The sequence below is a fragment of the Mchenga conophoros genome, linkage group LG7 (assembly GCF_057382185.1).
Source record: "Mchenga conophoros isolate Kocher_MC1m ecotype Shallow Benthic linkage group LG7, M_conophoros_male_GT1.1, whole genome shotgun sequence".
Lineage (NCBI taxonomy): Eukaryota > Metazoa > Chordata > Actinopteri > Cichliformes > Cichlidae > Mchenga > Mchenga conophoros.
In genome coordinates this window covers 67966461-67991468 of record NC_140532.1, presented here as the reverse complement: position 1 = coordinate 67991468, position 25008 = coordinate 67966461, and the positions used below count along the sequence as shown (strand labels likewise).

The following is a 25008-nucleotide window of genomic DNA, read 5'->3' as shown; positions in this document are numbered from 1 at the left end:
GGAGCCTGCTCGGGTATTCTCGCTGGAGATCGGACACAAAGGAAGGTGCTCGTCACACACACTGTAAAAACACGAGAGTTCAGCTCTGACTGAATCCCGAGTCCGCTTTTAAACAACGACGATGACTTCCTGTGGTTAGTCGTCCCGCGGCTCCGTGCCCGTGTGCTTCCCGGACTGAAGCGTGTGGCGAACTGGCCAAACCCTAAAACTAAACTCCCGCATCTGAAACCCGCCAAAGAAGAGAAGCACCAATCAGATACGAGCGTCGTGGTGTGTGATCTTTATATACAGACCCGCGAGGCCTCTCCCACGAGCAGCAGAGTGGCGCAGCGGAAGCGTGCTGGGCCCATAACCCAGAGGTCGATGGATCGAAACCATCCTCTGCTATGGATTTGCTTTTTTTCACTGAGCTCCGCAGACATTTACCCCGAGCCTCGTGGACGCGGCGGAACAAACTGCTGAAAACACGATCGAACTTTTTCCATATCAGGCTGAACAAACCGGCAAAAGTTCGCCCGAATGTGTAACTGCACTAAAAGATGAGACGTGGCGCCCCCTGTCGGAGGTGGGGGGTTAATGCCGCTGGAGGTGTTGAAGACCTGAGGAGCCAACCCGCCTGACCGGGGCATCAAAACACCAACAAGCCTCCATCCATCAGACGCTTAGAGAAGCTCAGGAGGAGCTGCTCTGTGTCTCTGTGGATCCAGAGAAAGCATAAGAAAGGACAGCTGGAAGGTGGAGGTCAACCATCCACAGGCAGGTGAAGAAGGGAGTGCAGGCAGGGTGGAGACCAGTGTCAGCCATGAATGGTTTGCAGACGGTGGAGGTCAGCATGTGCAGGGGGAGACTGGATTTATTAGACAAAGGATGATGAAGATGGAGAAGAGGAGGGCCTCGGAGGAGGCTCATGGATGTGGTGAAGGAGGACGTGCAGAGGGTTGGAGTGACTGAGGAGGGGGTGGAGGCCAGTGGTGGAGATGGACATTTTTCTAATGTCTGTAAATAAATGAAGGAAACCTCAGCATCTTTCATCCCAGCTGGAACGTACCAAGTGTCACTTATGGGGAGGGCCGATGGAGATGATGAACCATGAGTCGGCCTTGTTTCTGTAAGCTGATCAGTTTTGTCATCAGTGTGTCTCACAGCTGATCAGCTGTATCGATCCTTCCACGAGACAGAAATGTCCCAGTGACGGAGGCGGTGAAGTTGCATTTAAAAAAATGTGTTTGTCCTTCGCTTAAGAAAGGGAATTGTGTGTGTGTGTGTGTGTGTGTGTGTGTGTGTGTGTGTGTGTGTGTGTGTGTGCGTGCGTGTGTGTGTGTGTGTGTGTGTGGTGGGGGGGTGACCCGGTGAGCCCGGGATCCTCGGCGGGTCTGCAGCCTGCAGCTGGCCGGGGATGAGCGCTGACAGGCGGACTGAGCTGCACCCAAAGCCGCCTGCCCGCCTCCTCTCCCGGCCTCCAGCCTCCGCAGGCATTCGGTGAACTTTAATTTTTGCGCACTTGCTTTCTTCCGTTTTTCCATGTCATTTCCTGTGATAAAAAATGGTGGTCACAGCTCGGGGGAGGCGACTGAGTCGGTGCAAAAATTAACGCCAAACTTGTGATCTGCGGGCAGCGGCGGAGCCAGCGGACGGGGGAGGGGGCAGAGAGCGCGGTTCATCCCGGGGAGAGGCTCCCAGTCCCCGCTGCGTGTCTGCACGAAGGTGGGTCCGTGTCGGTGGCCACTGTGGCCAGTGAAAATGGCTTCCGAAAACTGCAGGCAGATTGCCAGCTGCCTGCAGATTGAAGCGGAGAAAGCGTGGCGCAGATCCGAGCCCGAACGCGCTGGGTTACCGCAGACCTGCGCAAAGTTAAAGGCAACTTTAGTCTGCGGCGTTCACGTGTCCATGGACCTCGCAGCGTACGTTCAGAGTTTCTTTGTCGGAGCTTCGTGAAGCCACGGAGGGGCAGATCCGTCCGAGACCCACACACTGATCCCCGGCATCTGTCCCTGTTCGATGCCGTAGGTCAATACTTGATCACACCCACAGCTGCTTTGTATTTCAGTCAGATAATCCCGTGTTCTTATCACGCAGGTGATTGACTGTTATCTTTCCAGGTAGAGTGTGGCTGTAGCAGGGTTATTATGGGATGCATGAAGCAGCAGCAGGACCCTTCAGAGTGTTTACTGCAGGCTCTGCAGCTTTGCATGATTCACTGTTCAGAATAATCCTTCTTTTTATGTTACACTGGCCCTGCTCCTGTATTCTCTGACAGAACGCTTTCGTCTGATTGGCCAGCTTCTGTAAGCTTCTGTTTGTTTTGTGACAGTATAACCGGGATGTGTAGGTGCATCAGCAGCGCTCAGGCTAAAAAATAAATCAGCCGCTGGGTCGGAGATGTTGGGAAAATTTGCTGAAAATCATTATTGGGTTCCATGTTTGAACAATACCGTTACATAGAGAATATTCCCAGCAGTCCACATATGCAAACGTCTTTCAGGTTAGTCTTGAGAAGTCAAGCACACCCAGTTTTTTCTTTTTTTAAATTTATTCTCAAAAATGCACATTTTCCCCTGAGCTTTACCCCAGTCACCGGGACGATGCCTCAGAGGTCAAGTCTGAGGCACACGCTGTTCGTCCAGCTTAAGTTTCTGCTTTTTTCTCTTATTATTAGAAAACGATTCCAGGAAATGAGCTTTTGTTTTGGTATGAAACGAACATTTGGATCCAGAATGATTCCCGCGCTCGATGACGGAGCGGCGGCGCGTGGGACTCCCGCAGCACTTTGATGACACGTAGCTGGTGTGGAGAAATGTGAACGATACAAAGAAACGCTTAAACCACGTTTCAGTCTGAGAGCTCATACCTGTGACCTTCACCTGTCCCCGATTCTGAAAAACGGAGCTTCAGTTTGTGAAGAGAAACACGAGTACGAATATCTGATAAACTGAACGTGCTGCGGGAGCAACGAGCGCCTCCTGTGACGCTCTAACGACTGTGTTTATTTTCCACAGACGGGTGTGAAGTGGACGACGGACCGGATTTCACCATCATGGTTCCACCATGAGCGAGAACTCGCTGGACCTCTGGTGTAAGCTTCACGTCTGCTCCCTGATTTGTCCCTAGAGCTTGATGTGGCTGATTGAATAATGAATATTTGAATGTTTCCGTGCTCGCGCTCTGAGCCCTAACATGTCGTCATTATCACGCTGACACGTGGAGCTGCTCGTGCGTTTCCTGCACACGTGTATTTGTTCAGTGGTCTGATTCTATCAGAACATGTTAGAAAAGCCTCTGATTGTGCTGCCAGCCACAAACGTTTTACCTCAAACACTCAAAGATGTGGTAAAAACTTTCTGTCCTCTCGTGACGGACGTGAGTGTCAGGATCATTTTGGGCTTTCAATCATTTCTTTGAACAGTTTCTTTGGATTGTACAGCTTTAAAGACTTTAAAGAACAAGTTTCTCTGGTCCAAAGTTCACGTATAGGCTCAAATATATATACAGACCCTATGTAATGTTTGGTCATTTAGCAAGTTGCGATCAGACACCTTCAGCAGTCTTCTGACGTAATCCTGTCTGGATAAAACAGCCCAGAGCGTGATGCTGCCACCGCCATGCGTCACAGCTGCAGTGTTCTCAGGGTTGAAAGCCTCACCTTTGCTCCTCCAATCAGCTCCATCTTTGTCTCATCTGACCATCAAACTTTTCTCCAGACGCCGTTTGGCTCGTCCACGTGGGCAGATTTCAGTTGAGCTCGTTGATTTTGGAGCAGGAGCTTCTTTCTTGGTCCATGGAAATGTGAGACTGGCTTCACTGTGGAAGGGACACTGGTGTTCCAGCAGATTCCAGTCCACAGCAGGCTTGATCCTGGGTGTTCCTGAACATCCTAACAGTTTCCTGTCATCTGAGGGCGACAGTCTGGGTCTCTCCCAGACCTCAGTGGAGACAGATCTGAGTCACTTGTGTGATTTTGAACCTTGTTCAGAAACGGCTCAGAGAAACGTGTAAACCAACAGTTCTGCTTTTAGATCTTCACTGAGACGTCTCGATGCGCGCTCAGTCATCCGGGTAAGGAAATCCCAAAAGGCTGATCCTGTTCATCTGGACGTTTTCAGTGGGAGAAACGTTTCGTCATCATCAGGCGACTGCAGGTCTCCACCCTTATAAACAGAACATGTGCATAATAGCTGACACCAGCACCACTGACGAACAGCGTGCTGTCAGGTCGGTTTCATGACCTACGTCCAGATGAACAGAATCAACTTTCTGGGACTTCACTGAGTTTGTTGGATTTTCCCTTTGTCTGCACCTGATTTGATGATGTCATTATTTGCACTCTGGTTCAACAACATCTGAATCTCAGGATTGTCTTCTCAAATCTTCCTAAAGTAATAATCTGTTATTAAAGAAGAAGATTTGGAGATAACCTTTATCTGCTGGGTTTGTCCTTCAGTCTGTGAGGAGTGTCAGGACTATTTCCAGAAGGAGTGTCCGTCTCACGGGCCCCCACTGTTCGTCCGGGACACGCACGCAGCCCCGGGGACGGCCAACAGGGCGGCGCTCACGGTCCCATCGGGTTTAGAGGTGTTCAGCGAGGGAGACGAGGTAGATGTTCGCTGCGTGGACGCGATCTACCCGAAGGGGGCGCTGTTTGGGCCGTATGAGGGAGAGCTGGTGTCCAAGGACAGATCCTCAGGATTCTTTTCATGGATCGTAAGCTCGCCACAGACACCAGTGTACAACCAGTTTACAACCAGTATACAACCAGTATACAACTACTTTCCTTTTGTTCCGGGACGTCTGAATCTGTTTGCTTTCCCGTTTTCAGATTGTTGATGTGCACAACACTTACCAGTCCATCGATGGCAGCGATGAGACCAAAGCCAACTGGATGAGGTGAACTTTAGTCTGAGGTTAACGTCATCCATCACCGCCGGCGTTTGTTTCAGTTGTACCGACGGGTTCTCTTCTACTGAGCCAACAACCTTTCATACATCTCTTTTTTTCTCTTTAATTTCATTTTAAATTTGGGTGCTTGGCAACACATTCATCACCTCATTAAAACCACAATACCACAGTAAATCTGATTTGCAGGAGTTACTGAGTTACATCTCAGAGGTCAGACTGATCCATGACGGTCTGTCCTGGAGAAACGACCCTCGGCTTTTCTGTCTCTGACCAGGTACGTGCGGACCTCGTTGGAGGAGAGCGACAGGAACCTCACGGCGTTTCAGCACGGTAAAAACATCTACTTCAGAGTCTGCCGGGCGCTGGCGGCCGGAGAGAAGCTGAGGGTCTGGTACAGCGACGATTACATCAGACGACTTCACTGCGTTTCTCAGGAGAGCATCGACCGCAACCTGGACACAGGTGAGGAGGCAGTCGGGTGAAATATTAGAGCAGGTAACAGGAGACGCAGTCACTGAAAATATATCATGAGTTTTAAAATCTCTTCATACAATTTGGAATTTGGATGAAATCTCCTTTTTGTGCATCATCTATATGTCCCCTCTGTAATATTCTGGATATTTGTAATTAGAGACATTTCTTATATTTTGTAAACTTTGTAATATGTTGCATTATTTAATTAGTTCAGTCTGTTACTGTTGTCGTCTTGGAGCGACTGTGACCCACATAGACTCCTCAGGGATTATTCAGATGTCCTGCTCTTGGCTCTCCAGCAGGCAGCACTGTTTCGCTGTTGCTCTCCTGGGTGCTGGAGTCTTTCTGTGGATCACTTTGTCACCTGTAGAGCACTTTGAACCCACTTTTAGGGGCTTTAAATACCTCAAAAACGGTTTTCTTTCAGGTCCTGGGAAAGACTTCAAGTCCCCGTGCCTGCAGTCAGCTCTGCAGGGCAAACTGAGCAAACAGCCGAGCGAAGAGTCCGACGGTCAGCCTCCGGCCAAGAGAAAGAAGATCGACCTCATCTTCAAACACGTCCTAGAAGCTTCTTTGGAGGACTCTGGTAAATTCAGGTTCCGGTCTGGCCAAACCAGCGAGTATAAAGTACCAGCCCTGGTTTCGGGGTTTGATTCCTCTGAGAGCGGCTTTGGCGTTCCCAACCTGAAGGTGGAAGAGAAGGAGGAGGAGAACCAGAGCACAGAGAAACCCTCCACCTCCTTCTGCCCCAACTGTGTGAAGCTGAAGAGGAGGATCCTGGAACTGGAGGAGGAGCTGTCCCGTCTCCGAGGAGAACAGGGAGACGCTGCTGCTCCGGCGACGTCCGAACAGACTCAACGCGATCAGGCCCCACCGCACCCCGAGCAAGGCCCCATCGAGGATTTTCAAGGTATGTGAGAGAGCAGGAGGGCAGATGTTCTCTGCAGCGCAGCGGCGTAACCGCTCTGCAGTGTGGCTGTGTTTGACGTGCAGAGTCTAGCAGGCGTGTTTGTTTCGATCACCATCTGAAGCCACATTCACACAAAAAAGACTCTGAAGGTTCGTTTGGCTGTTTGTTTCCACCACAGTCCCACAAAGATTAGTCACATTAGTTAATACCTGCAGACTTTTGCACACATCAGCCACTTTATTAGGAACACCTTGCAAGTAAAATGCAGTCTAATACAGATCAGTACATCCCGCCCACTGACCTCAGTAATGCATTTAAGTGTACCTAATAAAGTGTCTGGTGAGTGTGAATGAGAGAAAACTCAACCGATGAGCGATGTGTGTCGCTGCAGGAGCCCCCCTGAAGTCCGCCCAAGTTCACCACTGAGAGGAGGAAAAGCTCTCTGTCGGGACAGAAAGTTTTCTAGACCGGTCCGCGAGAGTTGATGCTCGGGTGTGAAATTCACGGTTTTCAGGTTTTTATCGTTATTTTCTTTTAATCGTTTTTATTGTTAACTCGCTTTCCCTGGGTCTTTCCCGTGGGTTATGAATAAATCTTTTTTTGGTACTGGTACTGCTTTTATTTTATTGTATTTATCCGCGACACCTTAAAGGCCAGTCCGTGAAAATATTGTCGGGCATAAACCGGTCCGTGGCGCAGAAAGGGTTGGGGACCTTTGTTCTAGACGGTTCTTGGTTCAGTTCAGTGATTTCATGCAGATTGTGATGCCAGACAGTTTATTCAAACGTGCCAGCACTGCTGCCAGCTGCTGCAGTTTGTCAGCACATTGCGTGGTCGTCACCAGCGATGGGCAGTAACGCGTTCCTTGTAACTGCAGAGAGAGTATGAGCGTGCAGCGTTTAACGTGATGGGAAACTCACAGAGAAACTGGATTCTTCCACTGACCGCGGCACACCTGCACCAGGGTAACCCTCCGCCTACCCCACTCCTGCTTTACAGGTGAAAATAGAGCAACAGGACCGCTGAGTCTTTGACTTTATTTATTTTCTGCTGTGTTTTACTTGCATCTACTTGAAAGACTGAGTGTAAACACAAAAAATATTTTATTTTATGAGCTGGAATGTGCAGAAAATAGGTTTAAATGTTAAACTAATTTCTTCCAGTCAGAGAATGTTGCATATAATTAAATGTTTGCTTGATGCATAAAGTTAAAAGATTAAAACTAATAAAACAAGTTTTAAAAAGAGACTTTTCCATTTGATTACATTTTGTATGATGGATTATGTAGAAAAAGTAGAATTGGGCTGAAAGATCTATTTATCACCTCTTCAGGTTGTAAATCGTGTTTTTAAAAAGTAACTAAGTAACTAATTACTTTTGAAAATAAGTAATCAGTAAAGTAACGGGATTACTTTTGTGGGGAAGTAATCAGTAATTAGTTACTGATTACTTTTTTCAAGTAACTTGACCAGCACTGGTCGTCACAGACCGCTAGCTCAGCTGATGGTCGGTGCCGAGGCCGCCGCCTCTGTCTTCTGTCAGAAATGTGAATGAACACACAGCCGAGTGCCGTCCTGAGGAGCTGGCTGTCCTGTGAGCTGTGGAGTGGTTCTACTATGACGATCATGACAGCAAAGATATCTGCCAAATGCGAGGAGTGCTCTAAGCACGTGTGAATCCTGTCTAATGGTTGTGGAGCGCTCACGTTGATGCTCCCCACTGTGTTTACAGCAGAGCAGTTGAGATGAGCTGTGCAGCCCCAGAAATCTGCTCAGCTGCTTGATAAAGTCATTCACTCTGCATGATATTAGACATTTGATGTGACTTTAATGCTGGTTACTCTCAGAAGTTGAATAATTTTCTCTTTGCAGGGATGGAGCCCTTGACACCCACTCAGGTGGTTCTGGACGAAGACGAGCAGGACGTGGACTCTGCCGATGAGTCCATCGCTGCAGATCTTGTGATATCTCCCGAGGACTCGTCGAAGCTTTCCTCCGCAGGAGGCAGACGGATTCGACGCTTCAAGCAGGAGTGGCTGAAAAAGTTCTGGTTCCTCCGTTACTCGCCAACCCTGAATGAGATGTGGTGCCACGTGTGCCGCCAGTACACCGTCCAGTCATCCCGCACCTCAGCTTTCATTATCGGCTCCAAGCAATTCAAGATCCACACCATCAAGCTGCACAGCCAGAGCAACCTCCACAAGAAGTGTCTGCAGCTGTACAAGCTGCGCATGCATCCGGAAAAGACCGAGGAAATGTGCAAGAACATGATGCTTCTCTTCAACGCAGCGTACCACCTGGCCCTAGAAGGGCGGCCCTTCTCCGACCTCCGTTCATTGGCAGAGCTCCTGAAGAAGTGCGAGCTCAAAGTGGTAGATCAGTATATGAATGAAGGCGACTGTCAGATCCTAATCCACCACATCGCCCGGGCTGTGAAGGAGGATCTCGCAGAGAAGATGCGTCTGTCTCCCTTCCTGAGCGTCATAATGGACGCCCAAAACGATGACCTTTTCTCCGACATGGTGGCGGTCTACGTCCAGTTCGTTACCAACGAGGGCTCCCCAAACACAGAGTTCCTGTCCTTGCAAAGACTGACCGTGGCCAATGTGGATGGGTATCTCCAGGTCATGGATCGTGCCTTTGGTGTCCTAGGCCTCCGGTTTCAGGACTTGCTGGTGGTCGGTTTGGGGGTGGACGGCACCAACATCTCTTCAGGAATGAGAGCAAACCTTTATATAGCTGTCCAAAAAACCTTTCCCTGGATCCTCTGTCTTCCCATCATGATCCATCGACCACATCTGGAAGTTCTGGATGCCATCAGTGGAAAGGAGCTCTCCTGCCTGGAGGACCTGGAAAACAACCTCAAACAGCTTCTCAGTTTTTACCGCTACTCCCCTCGCATGATGGCCGAACTGCGATCCACTGCACCAACACTGTCAGAGGAGACGGAGTTCCTAGGAGACATCAGAGCCATACGCTGGATCATAGGAGAGCCCAACGTCCTTAATGCGCTCATCAAGGATTACCTGGAGGTCGTTGCACACCTTAAGGAGATCAGTAGCCAGACACAGAGGGCTGACGCTGCGGCCATCGCGCTCACCCTCCTCCAGTTCCTCATGGACTATCAGTCAGTGAAGCTCATCTACTTCCTGCTCGACATCATAGCTATCCTGTCACGATTGGCCTTCACCTTTCAGGGAGAGTACCTGCTGGTGTCGCAGGTGGAAGCCAAGATAGAGGAGGCCATTCAGGAGATAGGCCAGTTGGTGGACTGCCCCGGAGAATATCTGCAGGAGTTTGAGGAAAATTTCAGAGAAAGTTTTAACGGAGTTGCCTTGAAGAACCTGCGCGTTGCAGAGTCCAAGTTTCAGTCCATCAGAGAAAAGATCTGCAACAGGAGCCAAAGCATCCTGTCTCAGAGGTTGGACCTGCAGAGCTGCTCATTTGCCAAAGCCTGCAAGGTGCTGGACCTGTCCACCTGGCCCAGCAACCACGAGGACCTGCAAGCCTACGGGGACGAGGAAATCAAGATTATATTCAACCACCTGGAATCGATTCCCACCGCAGCCCAGGAGGTCTCCCAGACGGAGGCCAGAGGCAGCCTGGTGGTGGAGTGGAAGGATCTGAAAGCAGACTACTACAGTATGAACGGTTTTAAAGAGGTGATCGGCCACATCTGCAGGTACAAGCAACGCTTCCCGCTGCTGAACCGCATCGTGCAGGTCGTCAGGGTCCTGCCCAGCTCCACGGCCTGCTGCGATAAGGGCCGAGGGTCTCTGCAGAAAATGTGCAAGAACAACCGCTCCCGGCTGACCCTGGAACAGATGAACGATCTGCTGACTGTGGCTGTTAATGGACCGCCCATCGCAAACTTTGACGGGAAGCGAGCATTGGACAGCTGGTTCGAGGAAAAGTCCGGCAGCAGCTACTCGCTCTCGGCTGAGGTGTTGAACAGGATGTCGGCGGCTGATCAGAAATGCGTGCTGCACAGCGTTGACGTCAACGCAGAATTCTACCCTGATGTGTAACATGCAGATCCTGTGCTGCTGAAAGATGTGGTGTGCAGCCAAACAAGGGTAGACGCTGAATTCAGAAAAGCCGTGACGTCACAATTACTGCCACCAAATTCAGCTGGAAGAACAAAAGCAGCCAATCGGTGTGAAGAGGCAGAAAATCAAACATCCCAAAAATTCCACTAAAAACTCAAGAAAACCCAAACGAGCCATGTGAGCGCGTCTTGACCTTCAGTGGCCTTTGGCTCGTTCAGTCATCAGGTTCTGGGAACACTTTCTGCACGGCCACCAAAATGTTTGTTGTGAAATTTTAGCTTCATATATCAAAAATGTTTCAACATATAGGATTTTAAAAATGGCTCTGTAGACTTACTTCCAGCAGCTTTTATCTTTTTTTGCAGTTTGAAATCTGAGGCCATGTTTGAATATGAGTATCTCCAAAACTGTTAAATGTTAAACATACAAGTAGTGGGACTCTCCAACATTTGCTCTCAGAGGTGAAACGTCTGGAAACCTGGAGGCCAGTCGCTTTTCTTTGCGAGCTCCTTAGACGACCGTGACCTGGTGAGAACCTTCACAGACATAAAACTTTTCATATGAGAAATAAACTTAGCAAAGCAATTAAGACTTGTGAAAAGGGGATTTCTAGCTCATTTCCCATGATTGGCAGTCGGATACAAGACAAACATGACCTCATAGTGGGTGAAAATAAATATTTAACATATTAAGCTAAAGTTTCACAGCAATCCTTTTACATGTCCAAACTTTTGATCGTGAGACCTTTGGACAAATCGAAGGTGGTCGAGCCGAGAGCCCACGGCGACTGAGATAGACTGAAGAAGCGTTTCTCCACAGAGCTTCAGCCTGCAGTCTGCTCGTTCTGCTCGTGAACGTGCGAAAGCTCATCATCAGCTGCATTTAAAGGAGCTACAGAAACACACGTTATGAAGATGAAGGCCTCTGCAGACCAGAGAAAATGTCACATGACCTTTTAACATCCACCAGCTCAACTGGAAATCTTACTAAGACGAACTCCGAGTCAGACTCTCTGTAAAAGGCCTGATCTGACTGCTATGGTATTCTGGTCTCTGTGTGAATGGGTTGCAACCTAATCTCGACCCAAGTGAACAAAAATGACCGCAAAGTGCTTCAAAACGTCCCAAATCGATGCAAAACGACGTCCAAAAGGCTCCGAGAGACCCACGACCTCCACGGAGACACAGACTCACCACCAAGAAACAAACGTCCACAGGGAGGCGGCGAAACAAGAAGCACAAAAACAAGCGACGGAAGACGAGCTGAGCGTGTGCCGTTGTGTTGCTTTCACGTGTCCGTGCTCGGCTGGGAGCCTCCCGCTCCGAGCTGCGCTTGTTCCATGTGATAATGAAGCGCTTGTTGCCACGATAACAGACAGTTTCACATCGGGAACAATCGTTGCTCTCTGCTTTAGCTCATCTGCCAGCAGCTTATTCAGTGTTGTGCCTGACAGGAATGAAAAGCTGGAGTGTGAGGATGTATAAAGGCTTTATATTTCTATTAGAAATGCCCTGCTGCACACGGTCTATACTGTGGTGACTGTACATACTGTAAATGCTGCCGAGCCTGTTTTTAAAGGACAGTGTTTTTCTCTTGAATTGGATGATTGTGCCAAAATGATCGAATGCGAAGAAAAAGGTGCTATCCTGCGACGCCACGCTGTACTTTTGCCATATTTGTTCAGTCTTTAGTGCAGCCAATGATCTATTTTATGTTCCTGATGCCATTTTCCACTGATGTTCTGCAGGAGCAGTTCAGCTTCGGCCAAAGCTTCAGAGGCGTTGTAACAGCTGCATGATCGACTGCTGCTTTCAGCTCCTTCCTAAGCCTGTGTTTTATAATTATTATAAAGGTTTTTTTGCTCATGTTTAATGCAGAAATAAATATGCCATGATGGGAATGATCAGCCTGACTTTATTTTTTATATTTGTCTGAATTTAAATTCATATTTTTGAGAAATTTGTCATTTTTAAAAATTATTTTGCTTCATAAATATGAGCAGCTGATCTTCAGTCCTCCATAGTTTGAGTAGTTTTTCTCAGACTGTAGTTAAAAGATGGATGCAGCTGTTAGTTCTACAGAGAAGCCAACAGGGGGCGACTCTTGTGGTCTGATTGTATAGAATTATATTTGATATATATTTTCATGAATATTGTTCATATTTTCATACAATATTATTTACACCATTTAAAAAATGTTTTTCGTAAATTTTTCAGAAAACATTTAATTACATATTCTGATAATTCATGAATTTGAGATTTAAGCAGATGACCCCGCCCCTCTCTGGTTCTGCCGGAGGTTTCTTCCTGTTTTTCCTTCACACTGTCGTCAAAACGCTGGCTCATTATTATTGTAGGGTCTTTACCTGAGAATATAAAATGCTTGTGATTTGGTGCAATACAAATAAAATTGAATGAATTAATATTTTTGGTCATATAATTGGTCAATAACAGTCAGCTTTATCTTTTAGTAATTAAAATAAATAAATCTTTGGACATGTTTTTCTGATCTGTGTAAGAATGTTATTTGAATATTTGAGGGGAAATTTATTACTATTCATTAAATGTTAATTTTCACCAGTAAAATTTTAAAAATAATTTTTTTTATTTAATTCTTTTTTCTGTGTTTTTCTAATATTTTCTAAATTACAAAGCGAGTTAGTAAATTACTTTATTGCAAATTATTATTTAATGCTCTCAGTTGCAGTTGCAATCTGAGTTAAATACTCATCTACAGAGCCCCGCAAGGGACAGTGGAGGAAAAAAGATGAAGATGAGTCATCTTCATCTTTTTTCCTCCACCGTCCCTTGCGGGGCTCCGTACTCATCTTATACTTCATAATAACATTTAATTAGCAGACGTTGGGTCTTATTGATCCTGGGATGTTACTTTTGCACATGGACGATGTTATACATTATTCGGTGTATTAGATGCTTCTTTTTAATACTCAGCTTCCAGCTTTTAAAACAATGTTCCTAATACTGTAGGTGATTATTATTGTTTGGATGAACTGATCAGATGATGGCGTTAGCTGAAGTTTTCCGTAATTAGTTTAAAATAAATATTTATAAACTAGTAAAAAGAGCAAATGAAGCAAAGACGACGCATCTTCTTTATTTGTTTGTTTAAAGCCACAAAAATAAGAAAAACCTTTTTCAGTGTTGTAATTACCCGGAACTGCATTTCCCATAATGCCGCGGGGCTGTGAACCGTTAGGAGGACTGACTGCACAATGATGTCATTTTACTCGCTGACGACCGTTATACTGCGGACAGATCTGCGTCGCGAGCGCTCGGCTAATTATCGTGTGCGCACTCAGACAACTGCCACTACGTCACTGCAAGCTGCTGAAACGTCATCGGGATCTACAGGTGAGCATTTTACGTGAACTCAGTGTGTGAGTCTCCGTGTTTACATATCTTTGTGGGGACCAAACATTGGAAGTTTATGGGGACCAACAGTTCCGTCCCCACGAGCCGTCTTTCACACTCAAACTGCAGTTTCAGTGTCAGGGTCAGAGTTCAAGCTGAGGGCCAGGCACTGGTTTTGGATGGTTGGGCAATCAGCTAGGGAAGGGTTATGTCAAAAAGATGTCGTCACTAAGATATGAAAATGTGTGTGTGTGCGTGGGTGCGTGCGTGTGTGTGTTTTCCGGTTTGTCGGTGAGCCACAGCTCACCTCTGCTTCCTGCACTCAGCTGCGGCAGTTGAATAAAATAAAAATACAAGTGAATTGCACATTTCAAGTATTGAGTCTATTGCACTGTTGACTATTTACAAAAGGTATTGTACAGTGAGGTGAAGAGGCACTACAGCTTAGTTGTTCCCCCCTCCTTTGTCCTCCTGTTTCCCCTCCCTCTCCCCTCCAGAGAGGAGTTAAACAGTTTGATGGCGTGTGGGACAAAGGAGTTTTTAAGTCTGTTAGTTCTTGTCTTGGGGAGAAGCAACCTGTCACTGAACAGACTCTTCTGATTGTTTATGGCCGTGTGCAGAGGATGCCCAGCATTGTCCATAATGTCCATCAGTTTCTTTAATGTCCTTTTCTCTCACCAGAGTGTCCAGCTTCATGCCGACCACAGAGCTAGCCTTCCTGATCAGTTTCTCCAGCCTGGATGAGTCCTTCTTTGCTGTGCTGCTCCCCCAGCACACCACAGCATAGAAAAGTACTCCAGCAACCACCGACTGGTAAAACATCCTCAGGAGCTTCCTGCAGATGTTAAAAGACCTCAGCCTCCTGAGGAAGTACAGTCGGCTTTGGGCTTTTTTATACAGGTGCTCTGTGTTGCATGACCAGTCCAGTTTATTGTCCACCCACAGCCCGAGGTACTTGTACTTGTTGACCACCTCCACCTCCTCCCCCTCTATCTGAACCGGCAGTGGACCTTCTCTGGACCTCCCGAAGTCCACAACCAGTTCCTTAGTCTTTGAGGTGTTGAGTTGCAGGTGGTTTGTGTGACTCCATGCGACAAAGTTCCTCACCAGACTTCTGTACTCCTCTTCCTGATCATCCCAGATACACCCCATGATGGCTGTGTCGTCTGCAAACTTCTGAATGTGGCATAATTCAGAGTTGTAGCAGAAGTCAGAGGTGTACAGGGTGAAGAGAAGAGGGGACAGCACAGTTCCCTGTGGTGCTCCTGTGCTGCTGACCACAGTGTCAGACGTGATGTCCTTCAGCCTGACGTACTGTGGTCTGTCGGTGAGGTAGTCGGAGATCCAAGCCACCAGGCAGGGGTCCACCTCCATCCTGTTCAGTTTTTCCTGAAGCAGACGGGACTGGATGGTATTAAAGGCACTCCTGAAGCATGACTTCTAAATAAAAGCCAACTTCCAGTAAATTAAGAGCACATTCACAAATATCAGTTAGTCTTGTTTGAACACTCTAATGCTGGATACAAATGACATACCCTACTATTCTAGTAGCAACATGTCAATATTAAAGCCATCTCCTTTTGGATTTCAAAGTAAAAGCCCTCTGAATGTTTATTTTTGAACTACTCTTTCAATTAATTCAGAATGGAAAATTCACGTTTCCACAGACTAGTCGCAGTCTATATTGACATTATACAACCCCATAGTGATACCATGTCAATCCGGTTGTTCAGTGATGACACGACGAATCCTACTTCCGGGCCTAAAGTAGTCTGCGTTTAATATGGCTTTTGTGTTGTTAACATGTTTAATGTTTTGTATTTTCTTCTATTTGATCTCAAAAAGCTCCTAAAACAGTCAGTGATCCCTGTTGACCTCCCTCGGCTTTTATTACCGCTAATCATTTATTTAAGCTCAGTTTTTAAAACCTTAGGATGTAACTGCAGCCCAGCCCATGCAGCAGTATATGAATGACTAACCTCGTATTGTGGATGGATTATCTCAGTTGTTCTCCTGGCTGAAGTTTGGTCCTTTTACAGCATCCTGCCATGCGATTACATTTGTTCCTGACCACCGAGAACACTCACGTTAACTTTTATCCAGTGGAAAAAAAGTTAGCTTGTTTATATTATGCTAGCATAGCTGTGTCGCTAGCGGTCACGTAGCACATCATTATATACCAGCTAGCCAAACTTCAGTAACCCTACAAACGTCACTGCTGTTTAGTTTTCTGTCTTCATTTATGCTGGAAGTGATAACAGAGATGTACGTTTGAATTTGTTTCCAAAACCCCGCAGTCAGGACATGCTATATTGTATTTAGATAGAAGCTAGCGAGCTAACTTCCTGCTAACTTCTAACTCCGTTAAATGTCATAAATTCCGTTTTCATGGATGCCTGGATGTTAAACTCAATTGTTACACCTGGTAGAGCAGAACGCTGATCATTTTATTAAAGATGAAAGACTTTAGACAGTTTTTAACTCTCAGTAATGCCACAGTGATCGTTTGATATATGGACCTGCAGCAGAGTTTAGGTCCAGACACGGCTAGTGACGTCAGACTGAACAACCGGATATCAATCGTTCTTATTTTGCCTTTCAAAATAAGAGCCCTTTCAAATTGCCCACACGGGAAATAATCTTTCAATGAATTCTGATTTCTCTAAAAAGACAAATTCTTGTTTACACTGCATAATTTCCATCTGGGTCAAGAGTAAGCAAACCCACAGTGATACCATATCAATATCAAATCAGTCTGATTTTGCCTTTTCAAATTGCCCATTTAAGACCTAACTGTCATGGTCCTGAGTCTGCCGACTCAGTGTTTTGTTTCTTTATGCTTTTGTTTATTCTGATTATGTACTCCGTTATGATTTGCCATTTGTTAGGTTTCCCTGGTCCCACTTCTGTCTGCTTGTGAATCTGTCTGTTTAGTTCTGTCTCTTGTCTGGTTCTCTGTGTCTGAGCTTCCTGTTTTATTCTGAAGGTCCCCGTCTCATGTGAGTGTGTTCAGATTCCGTTTCCTCCGTCCCGTCAGCGCTGACTTCTTCCAGCTGTGTTGCCCTCCTGTCTCTCATCCCCTGATCACTGCTGTGTGTATTTAAGCCCTGTGTGTTCTCCTGCCTGTTGCCGGTTCGTCTGTGTTTCACGGTGTCCTGTTCCTCGTCTGCGGCTCTCCGGTATCATCTCAGGTTTGTTATTTAGTTTATCCAGTTTAGGTTTCTTTAGTTCCCTCTCATCCCTCGCTGCCTGTTTGCCACTACACCACCCTGTAAATAAACATCACTCGAATCATCATTCATCACCTGCATTTTGGGGCCTCCTTTCCTCCAACACCACACGGCTCGCCTCGGCAGCTTTGACACTAACTTTCAGTGATTTCAGAATGCTCTAAAAATGAAAATTGGTGTTTCCACAGGGTAATTCCACTTTAGATCAACAGTATCCAACCCCACAGTGACACCATGTCAATATCAAGTTAGTCTGATGTTGCTTTCCAAAATAAAAGCCTTTTCAAATTGCCCATATATGACTTACTCTTTTAATGATTTCAAAATGCTCTTAAATTGAAATTTGCTGTTTCCACAGGATGAATCCATGTTAGATCAACAGTATCCAACCCGACAGTAAAACCATGTAAATTTCAAGTTGCTCTGATTTTGCCTTTCAAATTAATGGCCCGTCGAATTTGCCCATATGTGATATAGTCTTTCAATTATTTCAGAATGTTTTAAAAATAAATTGCTGTTTCCACGGGATAATTTCCCTCTAGATCAACAGTGTACACTATCACGGGGATATCAAGTCAATTTCAAGTCGCCTTGATTTTGCCTTTCAAAGTAATGGCCCGTTGAAATTGCCCATGTATGACCCACTCTTTCACTGACTTCAGAATCCCATTAAAAGCAAAGTTAAGCATCTTTGTTCTCTGTGAAAGAAAAAAACTACAGAGACTTCCATCTTTAATATACAGCACCCAGCAGGAGGTGAAGGGTCAGAGCACTGAGTTTCTGTCCTGGATTTTTTGGAGTATTTCTCCGTCTCCTGGAAACAGAGAAAGCAGCTTTCCTGCCGAGCTGTCCGGCCGCTCCCGGGCGGGCAGGAAGCGACCGGACGCTGCCAGCGCTTCCACGTCAGAGGAGCCAGAGCCGCTGCTGTCAGCCAGTCAGAGAGCGACTGGACGCCGGCTCACTGTGACGTCTTTGTCAGCGAATGAAGCGCGCTTTGTCTGCAGCTGCTGACATCACCTGCAGTCAGACACCAGAGGGGAGCTAAATGTAGACTGTACTTAAACGATGGACGCCTGACACCACTGCAGGTATTTATTACACAGATTCTGACGCAGAGTCCTGGGAGCGCCGCTTTTCTTCAGCTGCAGCTCAATGCATGACTCCAACCTCTGCTGGAAACAGCGGCGCGGACGCTATCGTGTAAGGCAGCTCGGGAGGGTTGGGGGTCGTGGCACACGGCGCGGCACCGCTCTTAGAGGGGCGACTGTGCGACGTCCAGCTGCCGCCTGAAGCTGCACACACGCCTTTGTCCAAACACTCGTTTTGACTGAAGCCACTCGAAGCTGCCAGCCGAGGATTGGTGTGAGGAGGACTAAAGATGGACACCCACACCATAATGGAGCCTCTGTGTGTCCCCAGGCCCAGCCAACAGGACGCTCTCTGTTCTGTGAAGTAACGATTGAGCACATAAACTGATCACACTCCTGTGACCTCTGACCCCTTTAAGGCTGTCAAACAGGTCAGAAACCGGACTTTCTGTCTAAGGTAACCTGTGTAAAAGTGGCAGCCATGTTTCTTTTACGTCTATTGTGACGTCAGAACGGCGCACAGGAACTTTGGGTCCTTTCACTTATTTCCTGCTTTTCTGCAGTGAAACGGACGCAGACCTGGATGCTGGACGCTGCAGCCCGGCCACGTCTTTAGAAACAAAACCAGATCACATGATCCTTCACCGCTTTTCTTCTTCTTTTTAGATTATTTCATCTCAGTCAAAAATCTACTTATTCATTTACCATTTCTTCCTGTGGAGAGCCTCTTCTGGCTTCACATCCCATCGCTTCCTTTCTTGCAGGTTTCTCTCTCTCCTCATCATCACTGCTTTCACAGAGAGGAAGGGGGCGGGGCTGAGTGCAGGCAGCACACGCTGCTGGTTCCCAACGACTCTGATTTACAAACGCACACCTTCTATACATTTAAGTCATTATTATATTGAATAAACTCATTTTTCTGTTTGCACGTCGACATCAGTAAACGAGGCGCGGTGTGCAGTTCGTCCCCATGTTAACCCGATTCTTTTGTCCCCGTGACAGAACAGAGGAAACCGACTCTTAGTGTTAAAACATTTATATTTCTTTGTCTTCAATCATCTTCCGGAGAGACCCCTGCACAGCTCAAACGCCAGCTCCAACATTTTTAGCTCCACGTGTCTTATATGATGTTATTTCTGTACTTCAGACGTCACAGTTTCAAACGTTGCTTATATTGTGTCTTATCTGTTAATACACCTGTGCACTAAGACTTCCTGTTCTTCCGTCTGCTGAGCACCTTGTGAGTCAACAGTGGCCTTGCTCTACAAGCCGTCATTATTAAAGTACATAAAACAATCTGATAGGAAAATAAGGATACTGAGGATATTGATTTCATGACAGGCCTCAGTCTTATTGGTGGACGTCTCCCGCTGAGTCCAAACCGTCGTTAAAGAGCGTCAAACACGGATTGGCTCCCTCACATGTGCTTCCTGAGCTCGATCTCTCTCCGCTTGTAGCTCGTTCTTTGCTTCCACACTTTTTAAAAGCTGTCCTGCGTCGGGGTGTTCGCAGGGTTGAAAAGTGGCCTTGTGTTAAAGGTTGGGATGCGGTGACTCGGTCGGCGCGAGCCTCTGGTGCCTCCGAGGCGTCTGCAGCTACAAACAGACTCGCATGCCAAACCAACACCGCTTCCTCCCACGGCCCGGCGGGGAGGACGGGCTGTAGACGGAGTGACTGCGGCTCACACGGGGATCCATTTGAATCATCGTCTCACTTCCTGCTTGCTGACTGGACACGCGAAGGTCGTGTAATTTGAAGCCGTCCTCTACTGCAGCATCCTGACTCTGTACAGAGGGAGCACTGCGACCTGACATCATCAGGGTGAAGCTTTCAGGTCACACTCGTTACCTTTGACCTTTGTGCTTTCTACTTTTGCTTTCAGTGTGACTCAGTTCAGGCACGATAGGTGCTTCACAGGGTTCAGGGGAAGATGATGAGCCGTCCGGGTGTGGCACGTCCACCGAGCGCAGAGCTTCAGCAGAGGAGGACGTTTCAGACACATCTGTGGATGAAATAAAAGCAGAAGGAGCGCCTGTGGTGCTCTCAGATGTTTGCAGGTTATAACACAGGAGTAATTTAGATTTCACTGGGGGGACGGCGTACACACATCCATGATGAGACTCAGAGGGAGGCGGAGGCTGGAGGCTGTCGGAGGGGGGGAGGCAGACAGCGAGTCTTTGTGGTCCGCTGGACAAAGAGTGTTTCTCAGTTTGGGTTGGCGGAGGAACAGATCGGACTCGGGCGCCGCTTTGACTTCAGCTCTGCTTCTCGTTTGCAGGGAGAAGACGACATGAAGCTGCTGCTGCTGCTGCTCTGCTTCGGGACGCTTCGCGTGGGTGAGTCCGAGTTCCTCCTCGCCGTAAACCAGCCAGAAGGATTCATAGCGGTTAGAAAGAGTGTGAAGCCACGATCGCTGTAAGACACCTGCTGATCCATTCAGAGGCTGACGGTCACCTCCCAGATCACTTCCTGCTGTAAACGATTAAAGTAAAAACTCTGGGGCTGAATTCTGCTTTTCCATGTTTCAAATATTTTTTCTTTAACTAGATTTAATCGTTTTTACCAGAGGAGAAAAAGTCAGTACTGGACCTGAGTATGAATGAAGTGAATCTGCCGGTGTTGATCCTGCTCTCATGTGGAGGATAATTCCAAATGTTCTGCTGAGAATATCAGTGATTCAAGAAAGCTTTGTTGTCATTCTCATGTTTACATGAGGTGAGACGAAGCTACGTACCCACGGTCCCGGTTTCCCATTAAAGCAACAGAAATAATGAAATAATACAAACAAGTGAAGTGCAACAACCTGGGAAACTGTGGAGCAGGTATACAAGTGTAGACTGGATATATGTGATATATATATGAGTACAGCTTCAGCGTTTTCTTTAAATAATAAAGGGGGACACGTAAAGGTGTCAGAAACACTGCTGTGTTCGATCATTATGGACAAAGCTCTGATAGGCCAACAGCGTGAGCTGGGATCACGTCAGCCGTGTCGCTCACAGGACGAGCGCTGCCTCAATAAATGGTTTTATTTATAAGTCAGAAACGCTGTGCGCCCGGCTGCAGGGTCGGTAGTGTTTCAGTGTTGTGTATCTGTGTATGCAGATCACATCTGTCCTGCACGTCATCAGGGCGTCGAGGCTGCTTTTGGTTTTAAATTGTTTTATTTGTTCAGTTTTGTGAGTCTGGAATGAGTAAAGGTCGATTTTAAGGACATTTCGGCTCTGAGAGCTCAGACTCGTGGATTCAGGTACTAGGTGGCGGTGCTCTGCCCGTCGTGGTGCTACCACACCTCCACATAAGCAGGTCAGTAGATCGCTTCGCCATCGCTGTCAGAGGTGGCACAGACTCCACAACACTATAAACTCTTAACCATAAAAACACACTGACTCGACCTTTCTCTCACACTTGTGTCCAAACACACTTCTAGGCGCCGCCCCCTGCTGGACATTAGAAGTAATGCAGGCTTCACTTGTCAGCCCTAGAAGCTTTGTCCATCTTTATATACAGTCTGTGGGATTTTCTCTTTGGAAGATGTTTTAGGGGATTTCAGTCAAATGATGATTTGTGTATTTATTCAATATATTTCATATATAATTAATGAATTGGTGAATAAATAGGTAGTAAGAACATGAAAACCTGACGTGTTGTTTCCAAAACGATAAATCTCGCTCCTCCTTCTCCTCGTTCTCCTTCAGGTTCTGGGCTTCGCTGCTATAAGTGCCAGGATTACACCGGACGCTGCCAGGACGTCCAGGAGTGCACGTATGAGGACTCGTGCATCTCTCTGAGTGAGAGAGGTCAGTTTAACCCAGAGTTGACCACTTCCTGTTAGCTTCGTGGTTCAGAGACTGGCCAGATTAGCTCAGAGCTATGACTCCTGTGTTATTAGTGCTGAGTCGGCTCATTTTACTTTGATGCTAAATCTTAAAAATGAAGGACGCACTTTTCTTTTTCAGCTCCACTCAGAATTTTCTCTGTCAGCCAATCAGATATCTGTGCGTGTGTTTGGTTTTCCAGGTGGGAAGACCATCCGTCAGTGCATCAGGTACACGGACTGCGATAACTCCCGCCTCAGCCAGATGTTCCCGGCCATCTCCGCCTTCACGTACCGATGCTGCAGCAGCAACCTGTGCAACTCCGGCACCGCTTGCACCGCGGTCACGCCCCTGGTGGCTCTGCTGGGGTCTCTGCTGAGTGTCTGGTGGTGCTGGATGTGAAGCAGCATGTCAGTGTTTCAGCCACAGATTGTATAAAGTCGATGGATGTCTGAACAGCTAAAGTCCTTCAACCTGCTCTTTCTAATGACCAGCAGGGGGCGCCTCCTCTGGTCCGGAGAAAATGAGCGTCCTGCTCAGCCGATCTCAGCTCAGTAAACTCGCTAATGGTCTCTGTCGCAGGTTCAGGTCTAAAACTTTCTAAAATAAAACACGAACTTGGTCCTGTTAGAGTCGCAGAGGAGCAGGAGGAGTTTCTGTGACTGAACCGTCACAAACAGGCCCTCACTAACCAGCAGGTGACGTCACTCCAGCGACATCCATCTTTTATATACAGCCTATGATTTCATCTTTCAAAGCTAACACGAACTAAAGCAAATGTAAAAAAATAAAAACAGCTTTTTCACCTTGTCAGCTGATTTCTCACTTCTTATTCTGCAAATTGAACAATAAATACGAGAGAAAAAAATATTTAAAAAACTGTGTTGCTTCTTTTTTTTAAAGAACAAACAAAAACACATAGATTCATCCGCCAGTTACATAGTCCCTCTGTGGAGGGAGATTATTCTCATGATCCACAAGCATAAACTCTGATTTATAGATGAGCTCCGTGATGTGTTGAATGTGCGCTGCACTGGTGATGACTTCAAACACTCTTAATAACAGCATTCAAACTGCAATAACTTTTGATAACGATGACCAGCTGTTTATTAGTCATCGAGCTTATATAAACAGTATGTCACAAAGGTGAGTACACGCCACACATTTTTGTAGATATTTTGTTTTATCTTTTCATGGGACAACACTGAAGATATACGGAGCCAGTCTATAGGGGTTCAGGCCCATGCAGAACAGCAGTGGGGACAGAGCATCTCCTTGGTAGATCTCACATTTGATGCTGACTTATGCTATGGGCTTGAAGTTGGCCTCTAGTGTTGTCCGCCACATCCCCATTGAGTTCCTGATGAAGGCTCTTGGGTCCTGCTGGTTTGTATAGTTCCAGGCTGTCCAGGATCCAGGTGTGGGGCATTGAGTCATAGGCCTTCTTGTAATCCAGGCAGTGCACAGGTTGGTCAGCCTAGTCTTGCAGTCTTGGGTGAGTGCTCTCTCTACCAGTAGTTGATGATTCGCTCCACTGGTATTCCTGCCAATTCCTTTCTGTGCCCCACTTGTGTATTAATTCATTATTATCAGGAAGTCCTAAAAACTCCCTGAAAAGCCTTCAGCTGATCCAAAATGCTGCAGCAAGAGTCCTGACAGGGACTAGAAAGAGAGAGCAGATTTCTCCTGTTTTGGCTTCCTGTTAAATCCAGAATTCAAAATCCTGCTCCTCACATACAAGGTCTTAAATAATCAGGCCCCATCTTATCTTAATGACCTTGTAGTACCATATCACCCTATTAGAGCACTTCGCTCTCGCTCTGCAGGCCTACTTGTTGTTCCTAGAGTATTTAAAAGTAGAATGGGAGGCAGAGCCTTCAGTTTTCAGGCCCCTCTTCTGTGGAACCAGCTTCCAGTTTGGATTCAGGAGACAGACACTATCTCTACTTTCAAGATTAGGCTTCAAACTTTCCTTTTTGCTAAAGCATATAGTTAGGGCTGGACCAGGTGACCCTGAATCCTCCCTTAGTTATGCTGCAATAGACGTAGGCTGCCGGGGATTCCCATGATGCACTGGGTGTTTCTTCTTCAGTCACTATGTATTAACAGACCTCTCTGCATTGAATCATATCTGTTATTAACCTCTGTCTCTCTTCCACAGCATGTCTTTATCCTGTCTTCCTTCTCTCACCCCAACCAATCACAGCAGATGGCCCCGCCCCTCCCTGAGCCTGGTTCTGCTGGAGGTTTCTTCCTGTTAAAAGGGAGTTTTTCCTTCCCACTGTCGCCAAAGTGCTGCTCATAGGGGCTCATATGATTGTTGGGTTTCCTCTGTATGTGTTATTGTAGGGTCGACCTTACAGTATAAAGCTCCTTGAGGCGACTGTTGTTGTGATTTGGCGCTATATAAATAAAATTGAATTGAATTGAATGTGCCTGTTCATCTTAGCCGCTATGATGCCTGACAGGAGCTTCCACCTGGTACTGAGGCAGGTTACTGGCCAGTAGTTGGATGGGACTGGTTCCTTCTGGGGGTCCCTGAGGATCTGGACTGTCCGCCGTTCAGTAAGCCATTCTGGGTGGGGAGGTTGCTGTGGTCTGCTCTTAGATCCAGTAGCCACTGAGTATTGCTGTTATGGTTGCGTCCTTCTCCCGTACGCTCTTGCAGTATTGCTCTGTCTCCAGCCTTGGTGGTGCTGTCCTCATATTGGCCCCGCTTGGCACTTTCCAAGGCCTCAGGTATGGGCAGCTTGCTGTCAGTGGCGGTCCTAGCCTGTTTGGCGCCCCGGGTGAACACTCCCTCTGGGCGTGACTCCCTTCAGTAAGCTACATCGGTGTCTACTGTTTACTATCATAGCCAAGTGACTAACAAACGTAAACAGAAGTTTTCACTATCACTACTAATTAATGTTATCTTGTTGTATCTGTGTTGTGGCCAGTGCGATCCTCTCTGCTGCTGCATGCTGGGGCAGCAGGTTGAGGGTCACAGACGCCAGCAGACTAAATAAACTGATCCACAAGGCCAGTAATGTTGTGGGGATGGAGCTGGACTCTGTTAGGGTGGTGTCTGAGAGGCAGATGTTGTCCAAGATAAAGACAATGTTGGATAACACCTCCCACCTACTCCATGACGTGCTGGCTGGTCACAGGAGCACGCTCAGTACGGAACGACACAG

The 25008-nt window shown here is 47.0% G+C and overlaps 2 protein-coding genes across 9 annotated transcripts; both read left to right on the top strand.

The window, feature by feature from the left end:
* Positions 1-177: 177 nt before the first annotated feature.
* Positions 178-12747, top strand: prdm11 (PR domain containing 11). Of its 4 annotated transcripts, none has more exons than XM_085281008.1 (7): positions 178-1108; positions 2997-3073; positions 4439-4698; positions 4814-4881; positions 5168-5355; positions 5795-6277; positions 8149-12747. In XM_085281008.1, the coding sequence occupies exons 2-7, from the start codon at positions 3046-3048 to the stop codon at positions 10302-10304; spliced, it is 3183 nt and encodes a 1060-aa protein (XP_085137134.1). In that variant the 5' UTR covers positions 178-1108; positions 2997-3045; the 3' UTR covers positions 10305-12747. The 4 variants fall into 4 exon arrangements, with proteins under 4 accessions (XP_085137134.1, XP_085137133.1, XP_085137136.1 ...); XM_085281007.1 differs by lacking the exon at positions 178-1108 and adding an exon at positions 1339-1704; XM_085281010.1 differs by lacking the exon at positions 178-1108 and adding an exon at positions 1430-1479.
* Positions 12748-13549: 802 nt separating this feature from the next.
* On the top strand, positions 13550-22711 carry cd59b (CD59 molecule (CD59 blood group) b). Of its 5 annotated transcripts, XM_085281005.1 has the most exons (6): positions 13555-13696; positions 14378-14509; positions 16683-16887; positions 20293-20350; positions 21713-21814; positions 22035-22711. In XM_085281005.1, the coding sequence occupies exons 4-6, from the start codon at positions 20305-20307 to the stop codon at positions 22232-22234; spliced, it is 348 nt and encodes a 115-aa protein (XP_085137131.1). In that variant the 5' UTR covers positions 13555-13696; positions 14378-14509; positions 16683-16887; positions 20293-20304; the 3' UTR covers positions 22235-22711. The 5 variants fall into 5 exon arrangements, with proteins under 5 accessions (XP_085137128.1, XP_085137131.1, XP_085137132.1 ...); XM_085281006.1 differs by lacking the exon at positions 16683-16887; XM_085281004.1 differs by lacking the exon at positions 14378-14509 and having other exon boundaries at positions 13562-13696.
* The last annotated feature ends 2297 nt before the right edge of the window (positions 22712-25008 follow it).

Coding starts and splice junctions, on each gene's coding strand:
- prdm11 (XM_085281008.1), top strand. CDS start 3,046: ATGAGCGAGAACTCGCTGGACCTCTGGT. Junction 4,699..4,813: donor CAGGATTCTTTTCATGGATC/GTAAGCTCGCCA, acceptor TCCCGTTTTCAG/ATTGTTGATGTGCACAACAC. Junction 5,356..5,794: donor CGACCGCAACCTGGACACAG/GTGAGGAGGCAG, acceptor GTTTTCTTTCAG/GTCCTGGGAAAGACTTCAAG.
- cd59b (XM_085281002.1), top strand. CDS start 20,305: ATGAAGCTGCTGCTGCTGCTGCTCTGCTTCGGGACGCTTCGCGTGG. Junction 20,351..21,712: donor CTTCGGGACGCTTCGCGTGG/GTGAGTCCGAGT, acceptor GTTCTCCTTCAG/GTTCTGGGCTTCGCTGCTAT. Junction 21,815..22,034: donor CATCTCTCTGAGTGAGAGAG/GTCAGTTTAACC, acceptor TTGGTTTTCCAG/GTGGGAAGACCATCCGTCAG.